The 25,376-nt window shown below is 42.4% G+C and overlaps 1 protein-coding gene and 1 non-coding gene across 2 annotated transcripts in view; one reads left to right on the top strand and one right to left on the bottom strand.

Annotated features, from left to right (window-relative positions):
* plch2a (phospholipase C, eta 2a) overlaps nt 1–25,376 on the bottom strand; it is a 129,910-nt gene that overhangs the window by 99,528 nt on the left and 5,006 nt on the right. Inside the window, exons 2-3 of the mRNA XM_048614877.1 lie at nt 13,715–13,958; nt 10,495–10,624 (exon numbers count right to left, since the gene is read on the bottom strand). Of these exons, the coding sequence (XP_048470834.1) occupies nt 10,495–10,624; nt 13,715–13,958 (374 nt within the window). The remainder of the gene's footprint in view (nt 1–10,494; nt 10,625–13,714; nt 13,959–25,376) is intronic.
* Nucleotides 7,283–7,356, top strand: trnav-uac. Its single transcript has one exon. It is a non-coding gene; the product is annotated as a tRNA-Val (tRNA).

Genomic DNA, 25,376 nt, shown 5'->3' with positions numbered 1-25,376 from the left:
AGCTCCTGGCGTTAATTAGTCAGCCAGCACTGAATGAGAAAATGCAAAGACGGAAAGATAACAAAGAGGGAGATAGTTTAATCTGGGAAAACAACAAGTGACTGGATTGAAAAGTAACACTGTAATAGCAAGAAAAATAAAAAACAAAAGCCAAACGACAGATTGGTCCAGGAGTTGAAGGATTTTTCTTGCAATGATCAACTCCGAGACAACATTGAGACAATTAAAACAGATTTAAAACTGCCAGTTGCCTTCAACAATGTGCCATCCTGTGATTCTATTAAATACCAGGAGGAGTTTGACTTCAATGGTGAGGCATTGGAGAGTGGAAAGAGTTTGGGATTTTTCTGGTTACAGGTCAGGGTTTTACCCCGAGTCAATCGTTACTCAAGTTTCTGCTGTTGACATTTAACCTGTTATACAAGGGAATAGGTCAGAAATCACACGAAACCAGGTTGTAGTATAACAGGTTTATTTGGAAACACAAGCTTCCAGAGTCTTAAACTGGTGTTGTGTATTTTCTGACCTTGTCCACCCCAGTCCAACACCAGCACCTCCACACTAAGGGAATTTATGAATTAGGTGTGATGTAACGATGTTGATTGTTATTAAAAAGTGAAGGATATATTGGCTGCACCAGGGGATGTTGTTTCTGTGAGCATGCTCACACACAGCATAGGATTACACAGAGGATAAAAAAACAGCTCAGGCCATTCAGCCCAACCAGTCCATGCCTGTGTTTATAGTCCACTTGAGCCTCCTCCCATCTTTTGTCAATTAAATCTACCTTTATAACCTTTGTGATGATACTATGGCTTTAAGAGGTGTATTTTGTCCTTTATTTTAACAAAGAAAGATTGAGAGAGAGGTACAGAGCAGTCTACTCAGAGACATTAGAGTAAATAGTTTGTGAGGTCTTGGGTGTTTTTTATAAGTAGGACCAATAGAAACAGCTCGAATGGGTGGGGTCAAGCTCCCACAGAACCAGGATTTTAAGTTATAGTTTTTCAGTAGCAGTTGCTGCTGGAGTCTTGAAGCTGGGTTTGGAAGCTACAGTACATCTCTCCCTGCTACTATTCTCTCTCAGAGTTTTCTCTTGATGCTTTTTTCCCTCCTGGACTGGAGAACTGCGTGTGAGACAATCTATTTTACTGATTTTTCCTTTGCCAAGGGTGTGTTTATGTGCTGTTACTAATTTGGAACAGTTACTGTTTAGTAGTTAAATAATCTGTTATTCTGTTAAGTTTTTGAATAAAGTTATTATTCCAATTTCTTCTTCCTTTTGTTGTATTTTAAATACAGTACATAAATAAAATGTGTTTTGCTTCAAGACTGTCAGCTTGACCAATCGAATTGCATCCAGAACACAATTCCTGGCACTTGCCTTTAAAATAAGAAAAAGTTGGTCCTGATATAACGCGTGTTTCTTCAACGAATGGGTTCTAACGCGATTGAAGAATTATAGAATGCTATTTGTAGAACACAAACTTTCCCTACCTGTATTGGCTATAATGCAATTCCATCCCCATCACTTTAAATGTCACAGTTATTGTGTGATTTTCTTATAACGCGAGATCGCACAAGAATGGAACTATTGCTTTATATCAAAACCGACTGTAGGGTCCAGGCTATCTTCTTAAATTATTTTGAGGGGGTTTGGTGTGGTCCATAACAGCTTCCATTCCCTTTTCTTCATGCATTTGATAGTTTCCCTTAAATTCATTTAAACCACTCACTTCAACAACGCCCTGTGCGAGCCAGTTCCACATTCTTACTATTTTTCGGCGAAGATGTTCATTCTGAATTCCCTATTGGATTTCTTGCTGACTATCTTATGTTGACAGCCTTTAATTATGCTCTACACAGAAGAAGAAACATTCTCTCTCTATCCAAAACCTAGGGCTGCCAATATTCCAGGGCTGTCCTGGAGTCTCAAAGAATTAAAAGATCTGTCTCCAGGTCACAGCTCTGACCAGCTGGGAAAAAATACTGGAGAATTGAAAATGGAGTTCTTCATTCATCATAAAATTAAACTGGGCATGGGGTTTGAAATCTGCCTGGCTGACAATTAAGGACCACCCAACTGGATAAGGAAGAGCATGTTTGCTTTCTGATTGGCAAAGGTAGGCAGAGGCCATGAGGTAGACATATTGGATGACAAAATGGCAAGGGCGTGGAGGTAAGATAAGGCAGGAGTCCATGTGCCAACGGGAATAATTTCAAGCAGAGTTGGCGATTCTATTCCCTGTTGGGACCTTTGAACTGGTGATCTTGTCACCAAATGGCTGGTACAATTACAACATTTAAAAAGCAACAGCTTGGGTATACGAATCGGAAGGGTTTAGAGGGATATGGGCAAAATGCTGGTAAATGGGGCTAGATTAATTTAGGATATCTGGTTGGCATGGACAAGTTGGACCAAAGGGTCTGTTTCTGAGCTGTATATCTCTATGACTCCATAAATAGTTTGCTCTTTTCACCAGAGCCGGGAAATACACGCACAGCCCAGCTCAACCTCAACTAATCACAACTGTGTCAAACACCAGCAAGAAACAAAGACAAAGATTGACCCACACTTTCTGTGTGGCAGCAGCATTGAGTGATGAGTTTTGTCAGTTATTAGCTGAGCTGCTGTGTCAGAGATTGGATCATTGTGGTCTAGAGTGCTCATTGGTACATCCTCAGATCTCATTAGCTGAGCATGGAAAGGGATAAGAGATGAAATACAGGGAAGAGAAATCACATAAAATCAGGCTGTACAGATAAAAGGTGACTCGTTGGAGCATTTAGTCCAAACTAGCTTTCAAAATCCGTAACTGCAGAAAACAATTGTGTGTCACATGAAAATGATTGGTCATGAAACTGATATGAAATGTGCAAAAACAAGGATTAAATCTCTTTCTAATAGACCATGCGACAATTCTGATTATGTACTAAGCTTAACCATCTGGGCTGGGTGAAGACATATGGCACTAGCTATTAAGTATAGTTGTTACTTAATGGTGTGTGCAATTCCGTAAAGACTGAAGAAATGAGACAATATTATAAGGACCCCCTCAAGCAAAACCTTTATATCAACTGTGATTTTACACAACCCAACAAATGCATGCCATTTCTTGGCACCTCGTTACTGCTTTCATATCGCATGGGGAATGTACAGGGGTGTAAACTATATTGTCTTAGAGCCCAATTATGCTAGGAAGAAAGGGACAGGCACCCACTATTCATCAGATTAACCTGATGCACAGAAACAATTCTGACCCTCTTCATCAACACACTCAACCCCTTCCTGGGAAGTTACCAAATGTGCACGTAAAGAATATCTGGGTTATTTGGAAAAAGCTCAACCATCTTCAGAACATCATTAATGAAGTTGCTTGCAACACCTAATCAGTCAACAGCAAAGCCTCAGAGGAATGATTTGAGGCATCTCCAAGTAACATGGAGCTGTTTCAAACTCCTAGTCACTTTGAGCTATGGTTGAAATAACTATATAACATGACTGGATGACTTCCATCCAGCCAATTGCACAGGTCGAACTCAATGAGAGTTTTAGCCACAATTAAGGAAGGATGAAGAAATGATTGTGAGCTGTATACATGGTTTGGATAGTAGTGTACTGGGACCTGTCCAAACCTTACAATTTCCAGTCATCCTATACAATAAATGCTCAAGTTATCATTTCGTTGTCCAGATATCCCCCACACTTGTATTCTCCTTTCTGCTCTACAAATGCAACAATGTGTGATCCCTCAGCACAAGGCAAAATCCAGGGGTTTTCAATTGGCCTGCAGACTCCTGGGTTAGAAGGTCAGGGGGAGGAGGGTGGGGAAATACAGTCAGGGATTCCTCTCTCATTGATGCCATCCAGTCACCCTGGCTGGCAATTCCCAGGGAAAGTAAGGATTGGACCAAAGCAAACTCCAACACATTCAGGCAGGATGATTGACCGCTTAGTCCACACCAATGCAACAAAGTTCTGAGGATAGGAGGGGAAGAAACTGGAAGATGGTAAAGAAAGAGAGTTGGGGACAGGATGAGCAGTTTGAAGAGTATCCACCAAGCAGCACAGCAAATTGCCCAGTAATGTCCTATATGCAAAAAGCAGGGCAAGTTCAACCCAATCTATTACTGCTCCATCAGGCTACTCTCAATCATCAGTAAAGTGATGGGAAGTGTTATCAACAGTGCTATCAAGCAAAATCTGCTCAGCAATTCTTAGCACAGCACAACACTGAAATTGTTACCCAGGTTGGGTTTTGTCAGGACCACTCAATGCGTGACCTCTTTGTAGGCTTGGTTCAAACATGGACAAAAGTGCTGAATTGCAGAGGTGAGGTGAGATTGATTGCCTTGACATCAAAGCCAAATTAACTGAGTGTGGCGTCAAAGACCCTTCAGCAAACTGGAGTCAATGGGAATCAGAGGGAAAACTCTCCACTGGTTGGAGTCGTACCTTGCACAAAGGAAGATGGAGGTGGTTGTTGGAGGTCAGTCATCTCAGCTCCAGGACAGCTCAGGTTAGCGTCCTAGGCCCGACCATTTTCACCTACTTCATCAATGACCTTCCCTCCATCATAAGGTCAGAAGTGGGAATGTTCGCTGATGATTGCACAATGTTCAGCACCATTCCTGACTCCTCAGATACTGATGCAGTCTGTATTCAAACACAGCAAGATCTGTATGAAGTAACATTTGAGTCACACAAGTGCCAGGCAATCACCATCTCCAACAAGAGAGAATCTGACAATCACCTCTTGACATTCAATGGCATCACTGCTATTAATATCCTGAGGGTTATCATTGACCAGAAACTGAACTGGACTAGCCACATAAACACATTGGCTATAAGAGCAGGTCAGAGGCTAGGAATACTGCAGCAAGTAACTCACCTCCTGACTCCACAAAGCCTGTCAACCATCTACATGGCTGAAGTTAGGAGTGTGATGGAATACGCCCCACTTGTCTGGATGGGTGCAGCCCCAACAACAATAAAGAAGCTTGATACCATCCAGGACAAAGCAGCCTGCTTGATTGGCACCACATCCACAAGCATCTTCTCATCCACCACTAACACACTGTAGCAGCAGTATGTACCAGTTACTAGTTTCAGTGCGGACATTCACCAAGGTTCTTTGACAGGACTTTCCAAACCCACAACCACTACCATCTGGAAGGACAAGGGCAGCAGATACAACCACATCAAGTTCCTCTCCAAGTCAATCACCATCCTGACTGGGAAATATACTGCCATTCCTTCAGTGTCACTGGGTCAGAATCCTGAAATTCTCTCTCTAACTGCACTGTGGATGTTCCTACACCCCAAAAACTGCAACAGTTCAAGAAGACAGCTCACCACCAAAGGACATTAGGCCTTGGCAAATAAATGCTGGTCTAGCTTGTGAAGCTGACGTTCCCTGAATGAAAAAATGCTATCAATCCAGTAAAACTATCTCTGATTTATTTACAACCTTCCTTAAATAAGTAGACCAGAACTGCACACAGTATTTGCAATGTGGCCTCACCAATGCCTTGTGTTTCAAAAATGCTTTCTGCTTTTCAATGATCAAACTGTTCTTATTCTATGTTTCTACAGCCTTCCCTTTCTGCACACCTTTGCAGTGGAACCTCTCAATTAACGTTAGGAAGACCTCCTATCGTTGGAAAAGGAAGAGGCCATTCAGCCTCTCAAAACTGTTCAACCGTTCTTTTAGATCATGGTTGATCTGTACCTTTTTGCCTTATTTGCCAGCCTTGGTTTCACATCCCATAATATGCTCACCCAGAATCTAACAATTTCCATTTTGAATTGAGTGCTCATCTTGTAAATTAAGTTTATTTTCCAGGCAGAAAGTTTTAACTTTCTTTCTGAGGCTAACGTCTGCTGGCTTCTCCATGCCTGGAACTACTAGCAGTTATTTAAGGAGATTAAATAATGTAGGAAGGATTTCAGACTGTACTCCCAAAGCACCTCCAACCACATTTATAACTGAGCTAATTCTTTCTCACCCATCGTAAATCATTCTAATCAAATTTGAAAACTTGTGTAGGTCTCAAAAAGCTATTATGAATCATTACATAAACTTTCTTAAATAAGATATTAAAAATGAGTTTCAAATTTGCTTTTGATTTCTCTTTTTCCAGTACCACATCCGAGCTGTTCTGCTCCTTAAACAACTTAAATTTGCTCTTTGTAAATGAGCTGCAATGAGCAGAGATTATCTCATGTCATTCCTGATTAGTTGAGAGTGAATGATATTATTATCATTTGCATTGATTCAGTTAAGCAGCATCAAAATGCGCGTCTAAATCCTAAACCCCACAGTTCAGTTCTGTTAGACAAATCACACTTTTCAGGTTGTCTAAGATGGTTCATTAGAGTGGCTAGATCACCTAAATGTGTATACGCACTAATGCCTATCAGTTCAAACTATTGCAATGATGTGTTAATTATTCCAATGAAGGTACTATGCTGTTATTGTATTGGTGTGAAGTTTGCATTGAAATGCAATCGTGTACAAATATCTGTTCTAGTCTGCCTTAGTCATGTGATCTCTTCCATGAGGTATGTATCCGCAGACATCTTAAGCCTCACTTCAATAAAGTCCTGGTGTCATACACATGAAACATAGTGTCAGAAACGGTGAGTATCCACAGCTAAAATGAAAAACACAGCAGCAGAGATGTGAGCTGCCACTGATAAAGTAAAAAACAAAGATCGCATTGAAAACACGAAACAATGGCTGCAGCTTTCCCCCTGCTTGCTCTTATTCAAATGACTGAAAACATGAGGCAAAATTGGGAAATATTCCATGAGAAATGACAGAATTATGCAGTAGCTAGATTTACTGAACAAATCAGAACAGTTATAAGTTGCTACACTTTTATCACGGTTTGTTTCAAAAAGGGATTGTTTCAAAATAGATTCCATGTAAATCCCTCTGAAGAGCAAAAAGAAGTTACCACAGAAACTTTAAAATAATATTTTAGACATTTGAAGGCACGTTTTGAGCCCCAAGTGATTGTCACATACGAGTTATCAGACTTCTGAATGGACCTCTCAAATTTTAAATTTAATGTTGATCTCACTCTTTGTGCACCTTCTCTGCACCTGTAATATTGTATTCTTTGCTCTGTTCTATTACCCAAATGCACCTTGTATGGTATGATCTGCCTGCATTGCATGCAAATCAAAACTATTCATTGTACATGTGACAATAATAAATCAAATTAAATCCAAAAATTCTGTGTTTTTCAATACTAGAGAATACATTGAAAAAGAGTTTCTGTAGTGTAGTGGTCATCATGTTTGCCTTACACGCGAACGGTCCCCCGGTTCGAAGCCGGGCAGAAACAATGTTGCTCCTTTGTTCCTGCAGTAGGTTTCTGTATGGATGTGGGCAGAGCTTCTTAGTTTACAGGAAAAAGACAATGTTGTCGAGGAGAATACTGAGATACAGGCTAATAGACTAGATGGGATTGAGGTTCATAAGGAGGAGGTGTTAGCAATTCTGGAAGGTGTGAAAATAGATAAGTCCCCTGGGCCGGATGGGATTTATCCTAGGATTCTCTGGGAAGCTAGAGAGGAGATTGCAGAGCCTTTGGCTTTGATCTTTATGTCGTCATTGTCTTCAGGAATAGTGCCAGAAGACTGGAGACTAGCAAATGTTGTCCCCTTGTTCAAGAAGGGGAGTAGAGACAACCCTGGTAATTATAGACCAGTGAGCCTTACTTCGGTTGTGGGTAAAGTGTTGGAAAGGATTATAAGAGATAGGATTTATAATCATCTAGAAAGGAATAATTTGATTAGGGATAGTCAACACGGTTTTGTGAAGAGTAGGTTGTGCCTCACAAACCTTATTGAGTTCTTTGAGAAGGTGACCAAACAGGTGGATGAGGGTAAAGCGGTTGATGTGGTGTATTTGGATTTCAGTAAAGCGTTTGATAAGGTTCCCCATGGTAGGCTATTGCAGAAAATACGGAGGCATGGGATTGAGGGTGATTTAGCGGTTTGGATCAGAAATTGGCTAGCTGTAAGAAGACAGAGGGTGGTGGTTGATGGGAAATGTTCATCCTGGAGTTCAGTTACTAGTGGTGTACCTCAAGGATCTGTTTTGGGGCCACTGCTGTTTGTCATTTTTATAAATGACCTGGATGAGGGCGTAGAAGGATGGGTTAGTAAATTTGCGGATGACACCAAAGTCGGTGGAGTTGTGGATAGTGCGGAAGGATGTTGCAGGTTACAGAGGGACATAGATAAGCTGCAGAGCTGGGCTGAGAGGTGGCAAATGGAGTTTAATGCGGAAAAGTGTGAGGTGATTCACTTTGGAAGGAGTAACAGGAATACAGAGTACTGGGCTAATGGTAAGATTCTTGGTAGTGTGGATGAGCAGAGAGATCTCGGTGTCCATGTGCATAGATCACTGAAAGTTGCCACCCAGGTTGATAGCGTTGTTAAGAAGGCGTACGGTATGTTAGGTTTTATTGGTAGAGGGATTGAGTTTAGGAGCCATGAGGTCATGTTGCAGCTGTACAAAACTCTGGTGCGGCCGCACTTGGAGTATTGCGTACAGTTCTGGTCACTGCATTATACGAAGGATGTGGAAGCATTGGAAAGGGTGCAGAGGTGATTTACCAGATGTTGCCTGGTATGGACGGAAGGTCTTATGAGGAAAGGCTGAGGGACTTGAGGCTGTTTTCGTTAGAGAGAAGAAGGTTAAGAGGTGACTTAATAGAGACATACAAGATGATCAGAGGATTAGATAGGGTGGACAGTGGGAGCCTTTTTCCTCGGATGGTGATGGCTAGCACGAGGGGACATAGCTTTAAATTGAGGGGTGATAGATGTAGGACAGATATCAGAGGTAGGTTCTTTACTCAGAGAGTAGTAGGGGCGTGGAATGCCCTGCCTGCAAAAGTAGTAGACTTGCCAACTTTAAGGGCATTTAAATGGTCATTGGATAAACATATGGATGATAATGGAATAGTTTAGGTTAGATGGGCTTCAGATTGGTTTCACAGGTCGGCGCAACATCGAGGGCCGAAGGGCCTGTACTGCGCTGTCATGTTCTATGTTCTATGTTGATCAATATGTAATATCATTATCTCAGCTTGCAGAACCCTACGAATTTGCACAAGTAAAGGATGAGCTAATTAGAGACAGATTTCTATTAGGAACAAGGGATAGAAAAACGTAAAAACACAGACTGAGAGAAGACACATTTACTCACAGATGACCAATTAACCTGTGCACAAGTTCCAAGGTTGTCAATCAACAGCTAGGGCAGATTAATGCAGAAGAGACCAGATAGTCTAGGCACACACACAGGGCAGTCACAGGCAGACGGCAGTATGTAAATACTGCTAAAGACCTTGGGCAAAGTGGGAAGGCATATCCAGCACAGGGAGACCAAAGTTCTCACTGCAAAGAGCTGAACCAGTTTGCACACAAGTCTCTGGCTAAAAGGAAGCACAACAACAGGCACAAATGACCACTGGAGAGATAATGGCTGAAAACTCTGACAAATCACTCTCCACCAAACATCAAGCTGGTTCAGACAGTTGATCAGTGAGACGTGGTTTGTGACTGTTGGAATGAGCCCAGTAGTGTATATAGTTGGTAAACTGGGTAACCAAAAGCGTACATGATTATGCATGCCTTTTTGAAAAATGTTTTTGGCCAAAAAGGGGTTGTTTGAATTGAAATACAATTTTGTCTGACCTAATCTGTAGCCATGTGAGTTCTGCCACGACAGCTTTGCAAACAGACATCTTAAGTTTCACTTCAGTAAAGTCCTTGTGTTGGATGCACTATTGTGTTGTACATTCGAAACAGGTGTAACAAGGCTATAGGACTTGAATCAAAATAAGAAAACAAATGGCAATAATGGTGAAAACTTGTTTATTCCATATTCTGATAACAAAGCACACACAGTGTTGTTGGTCTGAATGAGTCTCAATTGTAATTTAGATGTGTTGGCACTGTTCTGTTTGATTGCTCTTTACTCAAGCAACTCAGGCAACAGGAAAAATAACCTGCATTTATGTAGCATCTTTAATGCAGTAAAAGCTCCAAAGATGCTTCACAGGAGCCTGGTTGGTCAAAAAGTGTCACTGAGTCACAATGGGCTAATTAGCAGAGCTACTTGGTCTTAGATGGATGTGAAAGATCCCATGAGCATTGTAGGAAGGACAGGGGATTTCTACCTGGTGATTCGGCCAAATTGTTAATCTTGAACCAACTAAAATAGATTATTTGATTGTTATCATTGTGGGAGCTTGCTGTGTACAAATGGTTTGATACATTACAACAGTGACAACTCAACAAAATATTTCAGTGGCTGTAAAGAGCTTCAGGGCATCTAAGAATCTGAACGACATTATAGAAAGGTAATTGTCTTTCTCCCTCACGTTCCAAATGGAGCACATCCAAATGCACTCAGTGTAGCCTAAGACTTAGAAAGTAAGGATGGATCTACTAGAGAATCCTCTTACCTTGAACATCTGTTTGACCTTCTGGCGAGGCAGATTAACATTGAGTTTATGCATTAGTTGCAGGACCTCACCAACACTCAGACAGCCATCCCCATTCTTATCTGCTTCAGCAAATGTCTGCTTTAGCCATGTGAGTAACAGTTAAAGACAACACGGAGAAATGGAGCTCACCTTCATTGACTATTGCTAAGGATCAGGGCGTACCTACAAGGGAGGGGGGTAGACTATGCATTTGGATACATTGTACAGGAAATAGTGAGATTGATGGGCTGAGTTCTCTTGTATACTCAATGATGTGCCAAGATTGACCAGTAATCATAAAATGATTTTCTTTTTATTAAAAATCAATTTGAGTCCGACAGACCTTGACACCAGACTTGGATACTGAAGGAAGGTTCTGGGAATTTAAGTTGGGAGGATAGAAGGAAAATGAGTGGGAAGGCAAAGACAGATAGATTTTTGAACAGTAAAGGAATTAAGGGAGATGGTGAGCGGGCGGGTAAGTGGAGCTGAGAACATGAAAAGATCAGCCATGGCCTTATTAAATGGTGGAGCAGCCTTGAAGGGCCAGATAGCCCACTTCTGCTCCTATTGTTTACGTTCTTATTAAGAAGTTGAGGGAATGCAAAACACAGTCTGTTTCTGAAAAACTGGACGCGCAGCAGGATTCAGCTCAGCCTCTGGCATATTCTTATACGCCCAAAAGATTTTTGCACTCAAAAGTGATCTCCACTGATGGAGCTCAGAGGAAGAGGCCAGCAGCTGAAGCTCATCAGTGGGTCATAAGTTATAGGTTTTTCAATTTGTTCTGTTATTTTTTCACTCATGCTGTAAGTATCCATTAGCAAGCAGAAAGCAACTCTCATCTCTAGTCAGTATTAAAAGTGTGTTGTGATGAGATGGGCTGCTGCTTTGCTTTGTTTTTTATCTTCCTGCCTTAGAGTCATTAATAGTAATGAGTGGGACATTACCATTAGGTAACAGAAAGCTACCAGCAGGCCATGAAGCACAGCAGTTGCTCCTGGTAAACGTCAGCTGTATAAGTAGGCAATGTAAAGATGGATGCTGGAAATATACTACTGCAGGAGCTTTCAACGTTAAATTCAAATTGCTCAAAGTCCGGAGTTCACCTTCAAATCAGAGAGAGAGAGAGAGAGACAGCCATTTACAGAGAGATTTTTTTTTGTAAAACTAAGGGTTTCCAACCCTCCAGCATTGTCCTGGAACCTGTAAAGATTAAAGATTCATTTCTAAGTCACAGCTGCAAACAAAGAAGCCCCTATGAAGAAAATTACCGGGGTGTTAAATAAATTACTCACCCTTTTTTCAGTTGGACATGTCAGATACCAATGTTGGGAGGGATTGGATGTTGTGTGATTAAAGCTCACAGACTACATTCAGAGTTGGTAACCCTCTTTGAAAGACTCACCATCAAGGGAAGTAGAATTGTGGGGGAATTCCTTTCACAGAGCCAGTACAGGTATGATGGGTAGAATGGTTTACCTGCATTGCATTACGGAAATTTTTGATCAACCTGTTCTGAGATGTTATAACACACCTCCGAAGCAGGTCGGACTTGAACCCAGGCCCTCCAGCCCAGGGGTAGGCACACTGCCAGTGCACAAGAGCCCCTGTGCTGCACTATACAACGACTATCAGTGTTCTTCCGCAACTGACAGGCTCGTTTTACACATCTAGCACAGACGAGTTAAAACTAGGAGTGACAGCTTTCTAATGTGTGATAACGAATTCCACCCGACAAGCTCTAGTTCTCAGGAGTCTAGGGTCGACAAGTTGCTCTCCAAATCCCAAATCCGAGGTTAATTCACAAATTGCACTGATATTTTATGCCATACTCACTGGCCCTGTGTGACATTTTTTGGCTGAAGGTTTGGAAATGCATGCTTCCAGCATTTCTCCCTGACAGTTGAGCAGATGCCATGTGAAAACACCAAACCACTTTGCATGTTCAATGTGTATTAAATATAAATTAATGGCAATATGGTTTTAACTGCACCACACCCCGCATAGCCCACAGAGTTTGGGGATTCAGACTTCAGAAGTGTAATTACACTGGGCAGGTAGACAACCTCTTGCATCTTTTCCACCCCTCAGAGCTAGCCGAAATGTGAGTAATAGCTTAACTGGGCTCTCACCTCTAATTTCAGACAGGGCCACCAAAATAAAAGTATCCCCAGGTTCTGATCTAGCCGACTTGGAAGTTTGGGATTGGATTTAGAAACATTAGGGTTGCTAACATGCCATGATGACTCCTGGAATCAAAGTTTTAACAAGATTAGCTGTTCTCATTATGGCTGATGTTATGAGGACCCGGGGACACAGATTTAACGTTTTGGGCGAGAGGTGGTGAGGAAGAACATTTTAAAACAGTGACTGGTGCAAACCTGGGGCTAATTGCCCATGATGGAGTGAAAATGGTGACGATTTAGTTATTTCAGAAGGAAACTGGATGGCTGCTTTAAGGAAGTAAATTCTCTGGGCTCTGGGGATGGGGTGAGGGAAATGGGTCAGATTGAATTGCTCAACAAAGAGCTGGAATAGACTCAATGGGGTCAATGGTTTCCTTCTACGCTGCTGTGACTCGTAATCTCCAGGCTGGTACCGAGTTTGCAACACAGAGTAATCCTAACAGTGGGATAAATTCCCACATTGGCTGAGGTTACCAGGAATGACTCTCCTTCTCAACCTCCTCCCTCGCCTGAGATGTGGTGACCCTCAGGTTAAACCACCACCAGTCATCTCTCTCCAATGAGAGGGCAGCCCTATGGTCTGCTTGGACTATTGGCAGCTTTATGTTTACTGAGAGAAACCAGGACAAAAAAGAAATCGGATCATAAAAGAAAATTGTATCTTTATTTGAACAAGTTCTGGTTATTAGTCTCAAAAATATTGGAAAGGGGAAAAGAACACTTTGACTGAGAGTCAAGAATCATTTCCAATCAGGTAAACAATGGATTGTGGGAAGGTGACATCCCACAAGGATTGATGGATCAAGTGACCAATTGGAGATGTGTAGAAACAGGCAGGAGATCATGAGATGGAAAGTCCTGGAATTTGTCCTATCAGAGCTGGCAAACTTCACCCTTTCCCACTATCTCATCAAAATTCAAGGGCATTTTCTGAACCAATTTTTTTGTCATATATTTCCAAACCAGCTGGTAACTGGTGGAAGACCATAAGCCATTGTTGTAAAGGATATTGATCACGTGTTCTCTGCCGTTTCGACAGGCTGTCTTCATCGCTGATCCCCGCCATCAAGTACTTGAGGCCTGTAATCCATGTTCGGGCCTCCTCACCATTCGACGAAACCAGGTCCAGAGATTCCATGTGGTCCCCATAATAAATACTGAAGCAGCAGTTTGGGTCGAAGCTCCCTTCTGGGTAACGCTGGAAGATTTCTGATTGCTTCCCCTCGCACACTTCTCGAATAGCATCTATTGAAACTGGGCACAGAACAAACGCCATAGCATTTTATGAAAGGAAGACAAAACCCATAACATCATCATTTTATTATTAGCAGGAATATGCAATTGTAACGCGTCACTCACTTCCTGGACACACAGGACAATTTCACAGTCAAAGTTGTACTTTCGACTGTTGTATTGTAGGAAACGTGCGAGTCAATATGCACGTGGCAAGACGCTCCAATGTGATGTCAGCTGATCTGTTATATTGACTTCAGTTGAGGGATAACTAGTGACCCACATTACCCAGAAGCTGAAATAATGACCCACAGCGATGAACGATGTCAACCTGGCATTTCAAGGAATTTGGATGCAATGACTGTGCTCAAAGGGGGTTATACAGATGGTGAGGCGATGAGGCTGTGGAGAGACTTGAACACTCTGGCACATATTGGGAACACTGTGCTCCCATTTCCATTGGAAATCCATTCAAATGTTAAAAAGTCATCTATAAATAAATCTACTGTCGTGGTAACTGAATGGTACAGGGACTAGAACATTGGCACCTTGAACTTGGCTTTAGATCCACGAGGAGAGCCTGCCATTATACAGTTGTAATAAAATTACAGCCAATTTAGCATTGACCAACACTCAGAAATGGAATAGCTAGGTGAGGTGTGTAGTGTGGGGAATAGGTGGGTTAAGGCTGCTTTTCCCAAAGTACTCTACTTAAAGTAAATGGCAGGGCAGGAGAGAAGGGCATTACACTGTCTGTCTCAGGCTAATATAGGGAATGTGTTATGTGTAATACATTCAGCTCCCTTACACAAGGCAGCACGGTGGCTCAGTGGTTCGAACTGGTGCCTCACAGTGCCAAGGGACCGGGTTCAATTCCATCTTCGAGTCACTGTGTGGAGTTTGCACGTTCTCCCTGTGTCTGCGTGGGTTCCCTGTGGGTGCTCCGGTTTCCTCCCACAGTCCAAAGATGTGCAGGTTAGGTGGATTGGCCATGCTAAATTACCCACTGTGTCTAGGGATGTGCTGGTGGGTTAGCCATAGGAAATGCAGGGATGGGTCTGCACAGGTTGCTCTTTGGAGGGGTCAGTGTGGATTTGATGGGCTGAAGGGCCAGCTTCCACATTGTAAGGATTCTATGAAATCAGAAGAACTAACATTAGAGTTTGGTGAGCAGCATGAGCTCTACATGCCAAACACTGCAGGACTGGAGTCACTGGAATTCTGGTAAGTTTTCCACATGCTCAGAGTTCAGTTGAACACCTCTCAACCCAGGTCAAGGGCATTTGTATTTTTTAGGGACAGTCAATCTAGGCTCATCAGGTGGCACAGTCACCTCTGAGTCAGAAGATTGTTGGGCCTAAATCCCACCCCACTCCAGAGGGTCGAGCCTGAACTTCAAGCTGACCACTGCCAGTGTACTATTGAGGGAATGCTTCACTGTTGAAAGTGCCATCTTTTGGCTGAGGCATTAAATTGAAGCCCCAATCTCTCTCTCTCTGTCTCTCTCTCTCTCTCTCCGTCTCTCTCTCTCACGAGGGGACCATAAAAGATTCCAGTCACTACTTGGAAGGACAGCAAAAGAGAATTCCCAAGTGTCCTAACCAATATTTCTCCCTTAACATCACAAACACTGACATATGGATAGATTACCAGAGAAGCTCAGCAGCTCTATCAGCATCTGTAGAGGGGGAAACAGGGTTCACATTTCAAGTCTGGTATGACTCTTCTGGACTTGAAAGGTTAACCCTGTTTCTCTCTCCCCAGATGCTGCCAGACCTGCTGAGTTTCTCCAGCATTCTCTGTGCTGGTTTCAGATTTCCAGCCTCCCTACTATTTCGCTTTAATACAAAATCCGACAAACTGGATAACAGTGTGCAGGAGCTTGCTGTGTGCAAATTAGCTGCTGTGTTTCTGACTTTACAACTGCGACTACAGTTCAAAAAGAACTGCATTGGCTATAACCAGCTTTGGGTCTTCCTGAGGTTGTGAGAAATTCTACATAAACACATGTCTTTCTTTCCACTGGAGTCTGGCTCAAGATTTCTTGGAGGTGAGAGCAGGATTGCAATCAGGTTCCTGGACCCTGTCACAATATCACGTTATTTGCTGCTTTTTAGCCAGTGGCACAGGTGCAATCAGTTTCTTTGAAAAATGTCATACGATTGCTTTCACAAGCTGCCTGGCCATTCCCTTACAATCTCTGCATTCCCCATGTAACCTATTGTACACCAGCCCCCATTCCCACCTCAATTCTCTCACCTCAACAAACATAACACTGGCTCCAGGGGGCAAGTGATCAGCATTGCTAGGGTGCAAATAATGGGACACATACCAGAGGAGGTATTTTTCTGCTCTATCAACAACTATAACATTCCTATTGTTATAAAGGAAGCTGTTGGGGGCCCATTGTGCGTGTACTGGCTCACGGAAATAGCTGACCGCTGTAGTTCCTCTCCCCAAACCTGTTCATTCCCCAGAACACTGAACATGTTTCTATTTCAATAAAATGCCTAAATTTCCTTACGAGGGTTCCTGAATTTGGACCTAACCTCAAACACATGTAGCAGCAAGCGCCTCCTCAAGAGATTTCTATCCCATTCTCAAACACCAAAACTTTCAGCTGTCCTTCTGCCTGAACCACATGCTCTTCTTCCTCGAAAACCCACCATAACTGCTGTAGCTTCACCAATACCTTCATTTAGGTGACTTAATGACCAATGTAGCTCCAAGGAAATAGGTACATAGTTTTGGTATTTAATAATTGGTCATTCCTTTGCTATTACATTGATTTTTTTATTGTCAAACTCTTCAACACGCTGTAAGCAATTGTTACTGATTACAGCCTTATTACATCCAACCTTATTACTGTATCTTGGTGACTCGGAGTATAATTACATGCTAATATGTTTGTAATTATGCTATTATGCAAGGAGTGTGAAGTACAGTATTGTCCAATGTTGATTCCATTACAAATACATTCTCATCTTTAAAGAGAATGACACCAGATTCAGCGCTGAGAGCCAATTAACAGAGCCACCTTGGAGAGCTGTCAACTGAGCTCATTAGTGTTTAATTGATTTGAGTCTGCTGATGCAGACCCATTGGTGTGATGTCAAGCCTAAGTCAACTCTTTCGTACTGCAGGAGGAGGAAGAGGAATGAAAAAGGGCGGATGAAATTAAGAGAGAGGAGAAGGAGGGGAGAGAGGAAGAAACTTTAAATTAATAATCAGAGAAGGGGAGGGAGATGGCAAAGAAAAATATGGAGGCAGTAAAGTTGAGGGGTAAGGAGTGGTAGGGACAGAACAGGAGAAAGGTGCAGGGGGGGAGAACCAAAAGGGGTGTGGTGGAAAGACAGCCTCTACCTGCTAGAAGATGAGAGGGGAGGAGGATGGTGGAGATTAATTGCAGAGAAGGACAGGCAGAGGAGAAGGGAATAAAATGAAAGAAAACAAGAATGAGAGAAAAAGTGAAGAAGAGAAATGGCTGGAGAGATAATAAGCATTAAGAAAGAGACAGATGGAGATGGTTGATGAGGAAAGAAAGGGTCGAGAGGGAAAGGTTCACATAAACAGTTAGATCAGTGGACCTGACCAGTCCAGCTCGTCCCCGCCTCCCTAACCTGTTCTTCCTCCCACCTATTCCGTCCTCCCACCTCAAGCCCCATCCCCATCTCCTACCTACTAACCTCATCCCACACCCTTGACCTGTCCGTCCTCCCTGGACTGACCTATCCCCTCCCTACCTCCCCACCTACACTCACCTTTACTGGCTCCATCCCCGCCTCTTTGACCTGTCTGTTTCCTCTCCACCTATCTTCTCCTCTATCCATCTTCTATCCGCCTCCCCCTCTCTCCCTATTTATTTCAGAACCCCCTTGCCCTCCCCCATTTCTGATGAAGGGTCTAGGCCCGAAATGTCAGCCTTCCTGCTCCTATGATGCTGCTTGGCCTGCTGTGTTCATCCAGCTCTACACCTTGTTAAATCACAGAAAGAAATGTCCAAAACAGAAATGCTACACTCTTTAACTTGACATAATCTCAACATTATGTGGTGTCTAAAACATTTAACCACACCCTCAAAAATCAATAGGTTCTGTCTTTGGTCCAAACAATAAAAAACTTGCATTTCTATGGCACTGCCTTTCGTAACCTGAGGCCATGTTTCACAGGCAAAGAAGTACTTTGAAACTGCAGTGACTATTGTAATGTAGGAATGAACCATGCCAACAAAATTTACACAGCAAATAGCAAATGATCATGGCGAGATAACCCTGTTTTTAATTGAGTTAATAATGTACCAGGATAACAGGGAGAACTGCCCTGTTCTTTTTCAAAATAGCACGTGATCTTTTAACTTTCAAATAAAAGAGCACACGGGACTTCAGTTTAAATCTCATTCAAAAAGATAGTTCTGACCATTCAGCCCTCTCTCAGTGCTACATTGGAACTTGTCCCAAACCCTCAACTTCCTGCCTCAGGCAACAGCACTATCTCACAGTTGAGTATGCAGTATACCTTTAAGAAGCATTATCACTATATCACAGCACCTGAATTGAAGGTACAAAAGTCTCAGACTCCATCTTAACTGGGCCACTTGAAGCATGGCATGCTGATGGAAGCATGGTATTATTTCTAACCAAATAGTTTGATGCTGGCCCAGGCACTGTGTCTTGACTGTAATATATGTATATATCAAGATCTGTATGAAACACCTATTGAATATTCAGTGCCATGTTCCTCACATCTAGTTCTTAAGTTATTGGAGTTCACTTAATATCGCCTCCTCAGGTACAAATACCCTGCTGTAGACGAAAGCCTACATCATAGTGGTAGCTTACTACCCACAAAGCCACCGGTAGTTATACTGCGAGTCAGACTCTCTCTAATCCCTTATTGCTGAGACCATCATTATTTTTTGATATTTTTCTCATTTATTTTGGTTTGGAACTGTGAGTTCAAGTTAAGAGTTGAAATTTGAACAGCTGCATGTTTTAAAGTGAAGAGAACAAAAGCTGATGTTTGTTGCTGGAAACTGGCCTGGAAGATAATGCAACTTAATTACTGTTCTATAGGTGAATCGGCACTGAGCTGTTGCTGTGCTTAGCGCTGAAAGTTGGTTGGCTGTTAAATTGGGTCAACCAAGGGACACGTGCTAACCAGCCAACCACAGAGAATGTTGTTTAAAAGCTAAAGAAACTAAAAATCTGTTCTTATTTTCTTTTTGTTTTTGCAGGAGCAGGGTGATTTTGGAAGCATCTGGACCTGGCTCCTCTGCTGTGTTCTCTCTAGTTTTCTCTCCAGTTATCAAATTGTTGAATGGTCTGAGAAAAGAATCCCTGTTTGTAAGAAATAAATAAATATCTCTGGAAGTCTGCTGAAACTGTTTGCATTCACTGGTAGCTTCAGAATCCCAGCAAGATATACAGTACAATGTGCTTGTGAATAACTCATTGTCTAAGGATTTCATGAATTCATCACTTGAAATTGTTCAATTGAACTGGCAAATTACAATTCATTTAATGTATCCATTAAATGTATCAATCTGTTGATGTGGTAGTGAACTCATGATGAAAGAAGATTGGGTTTAGATTGTAGACATCAATTAGATTACTTTGTCAACAAAGAACAAACAACAAAGAACAGTACATCTCAGGAACAGGCCCTTCAGCCCACCAAATCTGTGCTGACAGATGACCCTTAAGTAAACTACAAATGTTTTGCCTCTGTGTGGTCAATATCCTTCCATTCCCTGCCTATTCATGTATCAGTCAAAATGCCTCTTAAACGTTGCTATTGTATCTGCCTCCACCACTCCCTCTGGCAGTGCATTCCAGGCACTTACCACCCTCTGTGATAAACCTTGCCTCTCACATTTCCTTTCAACTTTCCCCCTTTGACCTTAAACCCCTAGTAATAGATATTTCTACCTGGGGGAAAAGGGCTCCAATAATCCGTTCTATCCATGCCTCTCATAACATCTGTAAGGTCTTCCCTCGGCCTCTGATTTTCAAGTGGAAACAAACCGAGCTTGTTCAATCTCTCCTCACATCTATTACCCTGAAAAGCAGGCAACATTCTGGTAACCTGTTTCTGTACCCTCTCCAAATCCTCCACAACCCTCTTCTGGTAGAGTAGCAGCCAGAATCTTGTGCAATATTCCAAATCTGACCAAACTAAAGTTCTGTACAGCTGCAACATGATTTCACATTTTCTAATCTCTATGCCCCAGCCCACGAAGGCAAGCATGCCATATGCCTTCTTGACCACTTTATCCAATGTGTTGCCACTTTCAGAGAACTGTGCATCTGTGTAAGCCTAGATGCCTCTGAATGTTAATGTTTCTAAGGGGTTGTGCTATTTACTGTATACATATCTCCTGCTTAGACCTTCCAACATGCATCACCTCGCATTTTCTAGATTAAATTATATGTGCCATTTCTCCATCCAAGTCTCCAGCATATCTATACCCTGCTGTATCCTCTGGCAACGTTCCTCAATATTCCCAGCTCTCCCAATCTTTGTGTCGTCTGCATACTTACTAATCAGACTCCCCCAAATCATTTATATATAATACAAACAACAGGGGTTCCAGCTCTGATCCTTGCGGATCATAATGGTCACAGATCTCCAGTCAGAAAAACACCCTTCCACGGCTACTCTCTGTCTTTTATGATCGAGTCAGTCTTGTGTCCGTCTTACCAGCTCACTGTGGATCCCATGCAACTTCACCTCATTATAGGAAAAATGTGGAAGCTTTAGGGAGGGTGCAAAGGAGATTTACCAGGATGCTGCCTGGACTGGAGGGCAGGTCTTATGAGGAATGGTTGAGGGAGCTAGGGCTTTTTTCATTGGAGCGAAGAAGGATGCGAGGTGACTTGATAGAGATGTACAAGATGATGAGAGGCATAGATAGAGTGGATAGTCAGAGACTTTTTCCCAGGGCGGAAATGACTATTACAAGGGTGCATAATTTTAAGGTGATTGGGGAAAGGTATAGGGGAGATGTCAGAGGTAGTTTCTTCACACAGAGAGTGGTGGGTGTGTGGAATGTACTGCCGGCAGTGGTAGTGGAGTCAGATACTTTAGAGACTTTTAAGCGACTCTTGGATAGGCACATGGAGGATAGTAAAATGTAGGGTATGCAGGGTAGTTTGACCTTAGTAGGATAATAGATTGACACAACATCATGGGCCGAAGGGCCTGTACTGTGCTGTAATGTTCCACGTTCTATGTTCTGTGTTTATATCAGCCTGCCTTATCAAAGACCTTGCTAAAGTCCATTGGCCTGGCCTCATCAATCAACTTTGTCACTTCCTCAAAGAACTCCAATTTGTGAGTTACAACCTCGCAACACAAAGCTATGCTGTCTATCGCTAATAAGTCTTATGTTTCCAAATGTGAGTAAATCCTGTCCCCAAGAATCTTCAATAATTTCCCTACCATTGACATAAGGCTCATCAACCTGTAATTTCCCAGATTATCCCTGTTGACCTTCTTAAACAAAGGAACAACAATTTTCTGAAGAAGGGTCTAGGCCTGAAATGTCAGCCTTCCTGCTCCTCTGATGCTGCTTGGCCTGCTGTGTTCATCCAGCTCTACACCTTGTTATCTCAGAACAACATTGGCTATTTTCCCATCCTCTGGAACCTCTCCTGTGGCTAAAGAGGCCCCAAAGAGTATGTACAAAACCCCATGCAATTTCCTCCCTCAGTATGAAAATACCCCTCTCTAGACTTAGTGTCCACCACGTCCTTCTCCTTTGTGAATATTGATGCTAAGTATTCATTGAGAACCTCATCCATTTCCTTTGGCTCCATGCATAAATTCTCTCATTTGTCCTTGAGTGGACCTACCCTTTCCCTAGATACTGACTTGTTCCTTTATGTATGTATAAAATGCCTTGGGATTTTCCTTAATCCTGTTTGTCAAGGACATTTCATAGCCCCTTTCAGCCCTCCTCACTCCTTGTTTAAGTTATTTCCTGCCATCATTATATTCTTCGAAGGCACTGTCTTCAGTTTCCTAAACCTTACGTATGCCTGCTTTTTCTTTTTGACTGAGCTCTCAATTTCTCTTGTCATCATAGAATCATGCCATATTTATCCTTCATTTTCACAGGATTATTATGGTCCAGAACTGTAATCAACTGGCCTTTAAAAGATTTCCACATCCTAGATGTGGATTTACTTTCAAACATCGTTCCCAATCTACATTTGCCAGTTTCTGCCTAATATCGCGGTAGTTAGTCTTCCCCCAGTTTAGTAATTTCACCCAAGGACTACTCTTATTCTTAACCACAAGTAACTTAAAACTCATGAAATTATTGTCACTGTTCCTAAAATGCACTGAAACTTCAATCACCTAGCCAGATCTTGTATAGTCCCTTCCCTAGTTGGACTATTTACATACTGCTTCAAGAAATCCTCCTGGATGCACCTAATAATTCTGCCACCAACACTCCCCGACCCCCAATCCAAGTTCCTGGGAGTCCAGTCAATATTGAGGAAGTTAAAATCACGCACTGCAACAACCCTGTTGTTTTTACATCTTTCCATAATCTAGCCTCATATCTGTTCCTCTATCACCCACTGGCTGTTGGGAGGTCTGTAGTACAACCCCATCAAAGTGACTGCACCTTTCCCATTCCCGAACTCTGTCCATATGGCCTCACTGGATGAGCCCTCCAAGGTGTTCCTCCTCAGTACAGCTATGATATTCTCCCTTAACCTTAAGGCAAGACCACCGCCTCTTTTACATTCCTCTCTATCTCACCTGAAACATCTACATCCTGGAACATTAAGCAGCCAGGCTGGTCCCTCTCTTAACCAAGTCTCTGTAATACAATATCATAGTTACATCCAAGTACTCTTAGTACTCATCCAAGCTCTTTAAGTTCATCCGCCTTACCTGTCATACTCCTCATATTGAAACAAATACATTTCAAACCGCCAGTCCCATCATGGTCAGTAATGTCTCCCTGTCTGTTCTTCCTCTAAGCCTTACTGGACTTAGTCTCTAACCCCTCCTGAGTCACGTCACTTGCTGACCTACTGCTTTGTTCCCACCTCCTGCCACACTCATTTTAATCCTCCCATATGACACTAGCAAAACTCCCTGCCAGGATATTGGTGTGCCTCCAGTTCAGGTGCAACCCATCCTTCTTGTACAGGTCCCACCTGCCCCAGAATTAATCCCAATGATCCACATAGCTGAAGCCCTCCCTCCTACACCAGCTCTTTAGCCAGGTATATAACTGTACTATCTTCCTATTCCTAGCGTCACATGGCACAAGAAGTAATCCCGAGATTACAACCCTAGAAGTCCTCCTTTTCAACTTGCTACCTAACTCTCTGAACTCCCTTTGCAGGAACTCATCACTCATCTGGTCTATTTCGTTAGTATCAATGTGTACCACAACATCTGGCTGCTCGTCCTCCCTTTTAATAATGTCCTGTGCCTACTCAAAGACATCCTTTAGCCTGGCGTCAGGGAGGCAACATACCATCCTGGAGTCTCTTCTGTGCCTACAGAAACACCTAAGGAGTCCTCTATTACTACTGCTGTTTTGCATTTGACCCCCCCTGCTGTACAACAGAGTCAGCTGTGGTACCACCCCAACTAGATCCAAAACCGTATACTTGTTGGAGAGGGAGGATAGCCACAGAGCGTTTCTGTGCTGTCTGCCTGCTCCTTCTAGTGGTCTTAACCTTGGGTGTGACCACGTTTCTAAAACTCCTGTTAATGAAGTTTCCTGCCTTCTGCATGTTCCTAAGTATGTCCATTGCGGCCACACAGTCTGACGGTAGTTGTAATTGGACACACTTCCTGCAGATGCAGTCATCGGGGATGTTCGAACTGTCTCCAATTTCTCACAATCCTCACCACCCCAGTGCCTGCTTTATCGTTGTTCTGCTGAAGTGACATTTTCATAATAGATTATTAATTTTTGTTTAAGTTCTAAATACAAGATCTATTATTTGTAAGTTTGGTTTGGAACAGTTGGGCAATTTTGAGGGTCATTGAATATTTTAATTTCACTGCATTGCAAATCTGGTGATAGTGAGGCTGATTTGGCTTGTCTTGTTGCCCCTGAGTCATAACACTATTCTGAGCTGACAGGGAAGACTGTCTTGCCACACAGGCCATCCTTAGAAGGGAAGATCCAACTTAAGTCCCATCTGTATAATTCATGTGGCATGAAGTTATCACAGAAAGAATTATTCTCGCGCCCTGGCCAACATCCAATGCTCAACCAAGACTGGCAAAAAACTGTCAAAGTTCATTAGGGTTCTGAAGAAAGATCATTGACCTGAAAGGTAACTCTGTTTCTCTGTTCACAGATGTCTCCAGACCAGCTGAGTTTCTCCAGCACTTTCTGTTTTTATTTCAGGTTTCCAGCATCTGCAGTATTTTTGTTTTATTTATTACATTGACCAAACCTCATTGCTGTTTGTGGTACCACCATCTCGGCTGCTTATAGCTAAATAAAAATGGTCAGTGTGAGTGAAAGTGAGAAATGCCATTTCATCCTTTAGAAGGCATAAAGAGCCCGCAAGTGGTTCTTGACATAGCACTAAGTCTGTAAAACCTAACAGAGGAAACTTCCCATTTCTAACCAGACAACTGAAGTTTTATTCTAGAATTGGGAAATGTGCAAATCCAAGTTAGCCCCTTCAATCAGCAGGTTAGTTTGTCTCATCTGAACACCAGACTAGTTGCTACATATTGTGAGAATATGGTACAGAGTTACATATCCTTTTAGAGACACACTGAAGGGGATAGGTCCATGATATAACAATTACCAATGCAGCAGGATTCAACATCCTTCCCACTCCAGCCAAACCACCTTTCATTTGCAGAGTGTTCACCAACCTTCATACTCTTGCACTGCTATTTAGAAATTGCCTTATGAAATGTTAATTCCATTGCTAAAGGCCTGAGGAAGCCCTGAGCTCCCACAATGAAGGGGTCTCTGATATTCTTTGACGCATTTTCTTCTAGTGTTAGTTTACCAGGTTTGTAAATGTTGCTCTATCTCCATCACATAGCTCCTCACTACTTTCCTATATTGTTATTGTTAAAGTTTTCACTTCCATAGATCTTGCGTATTCCTTTTGTCTCTGACCATCTTTCAATCTCTCCATCTGTCAGGTATCCACTGGTTCAAGTTCATCTTTATTGACAGTCCATATTGTAACAGTTAATTGTGGAAGAAAATTCCTCCTCATATCCTTTCTGGGCCTCTTGCCAATTACCTGAAATCTGTGTCCTTTGGTTACTGACCTTTCCTAACAGTCGAAACCATTTTCTCCTTCCATCCTCTGACAAACCCTTATTATCATTTTTATCACCTGCACCAAATCTCCCCTTAACCTTCTCTGATCTAAAGAGGCCAACCTTAGTTTCTCTAACCTTGCCATGTAACTGAGGTTCCTTGTC

The sequence above is a fragment of the Rhincodon typus genome, chromosome 31, assembly GCF_021869965.1.
Source record: "Rhincodon typus isolate 14 chromosome 31, sRhiTyp1.1, whole genome shotgun sequence".
Lineage (NCBI taxonomy): Eukaryota > Metazoa > Chordata > Chondrichthyes > Orectolobiformes > Rhincodontidae > Rhincodon > Rhincodon typus.
Note: the sequence above shows the minus strand (reverse complement) of the source record. Positions and strands in the feature narration are given on the sequence as shown.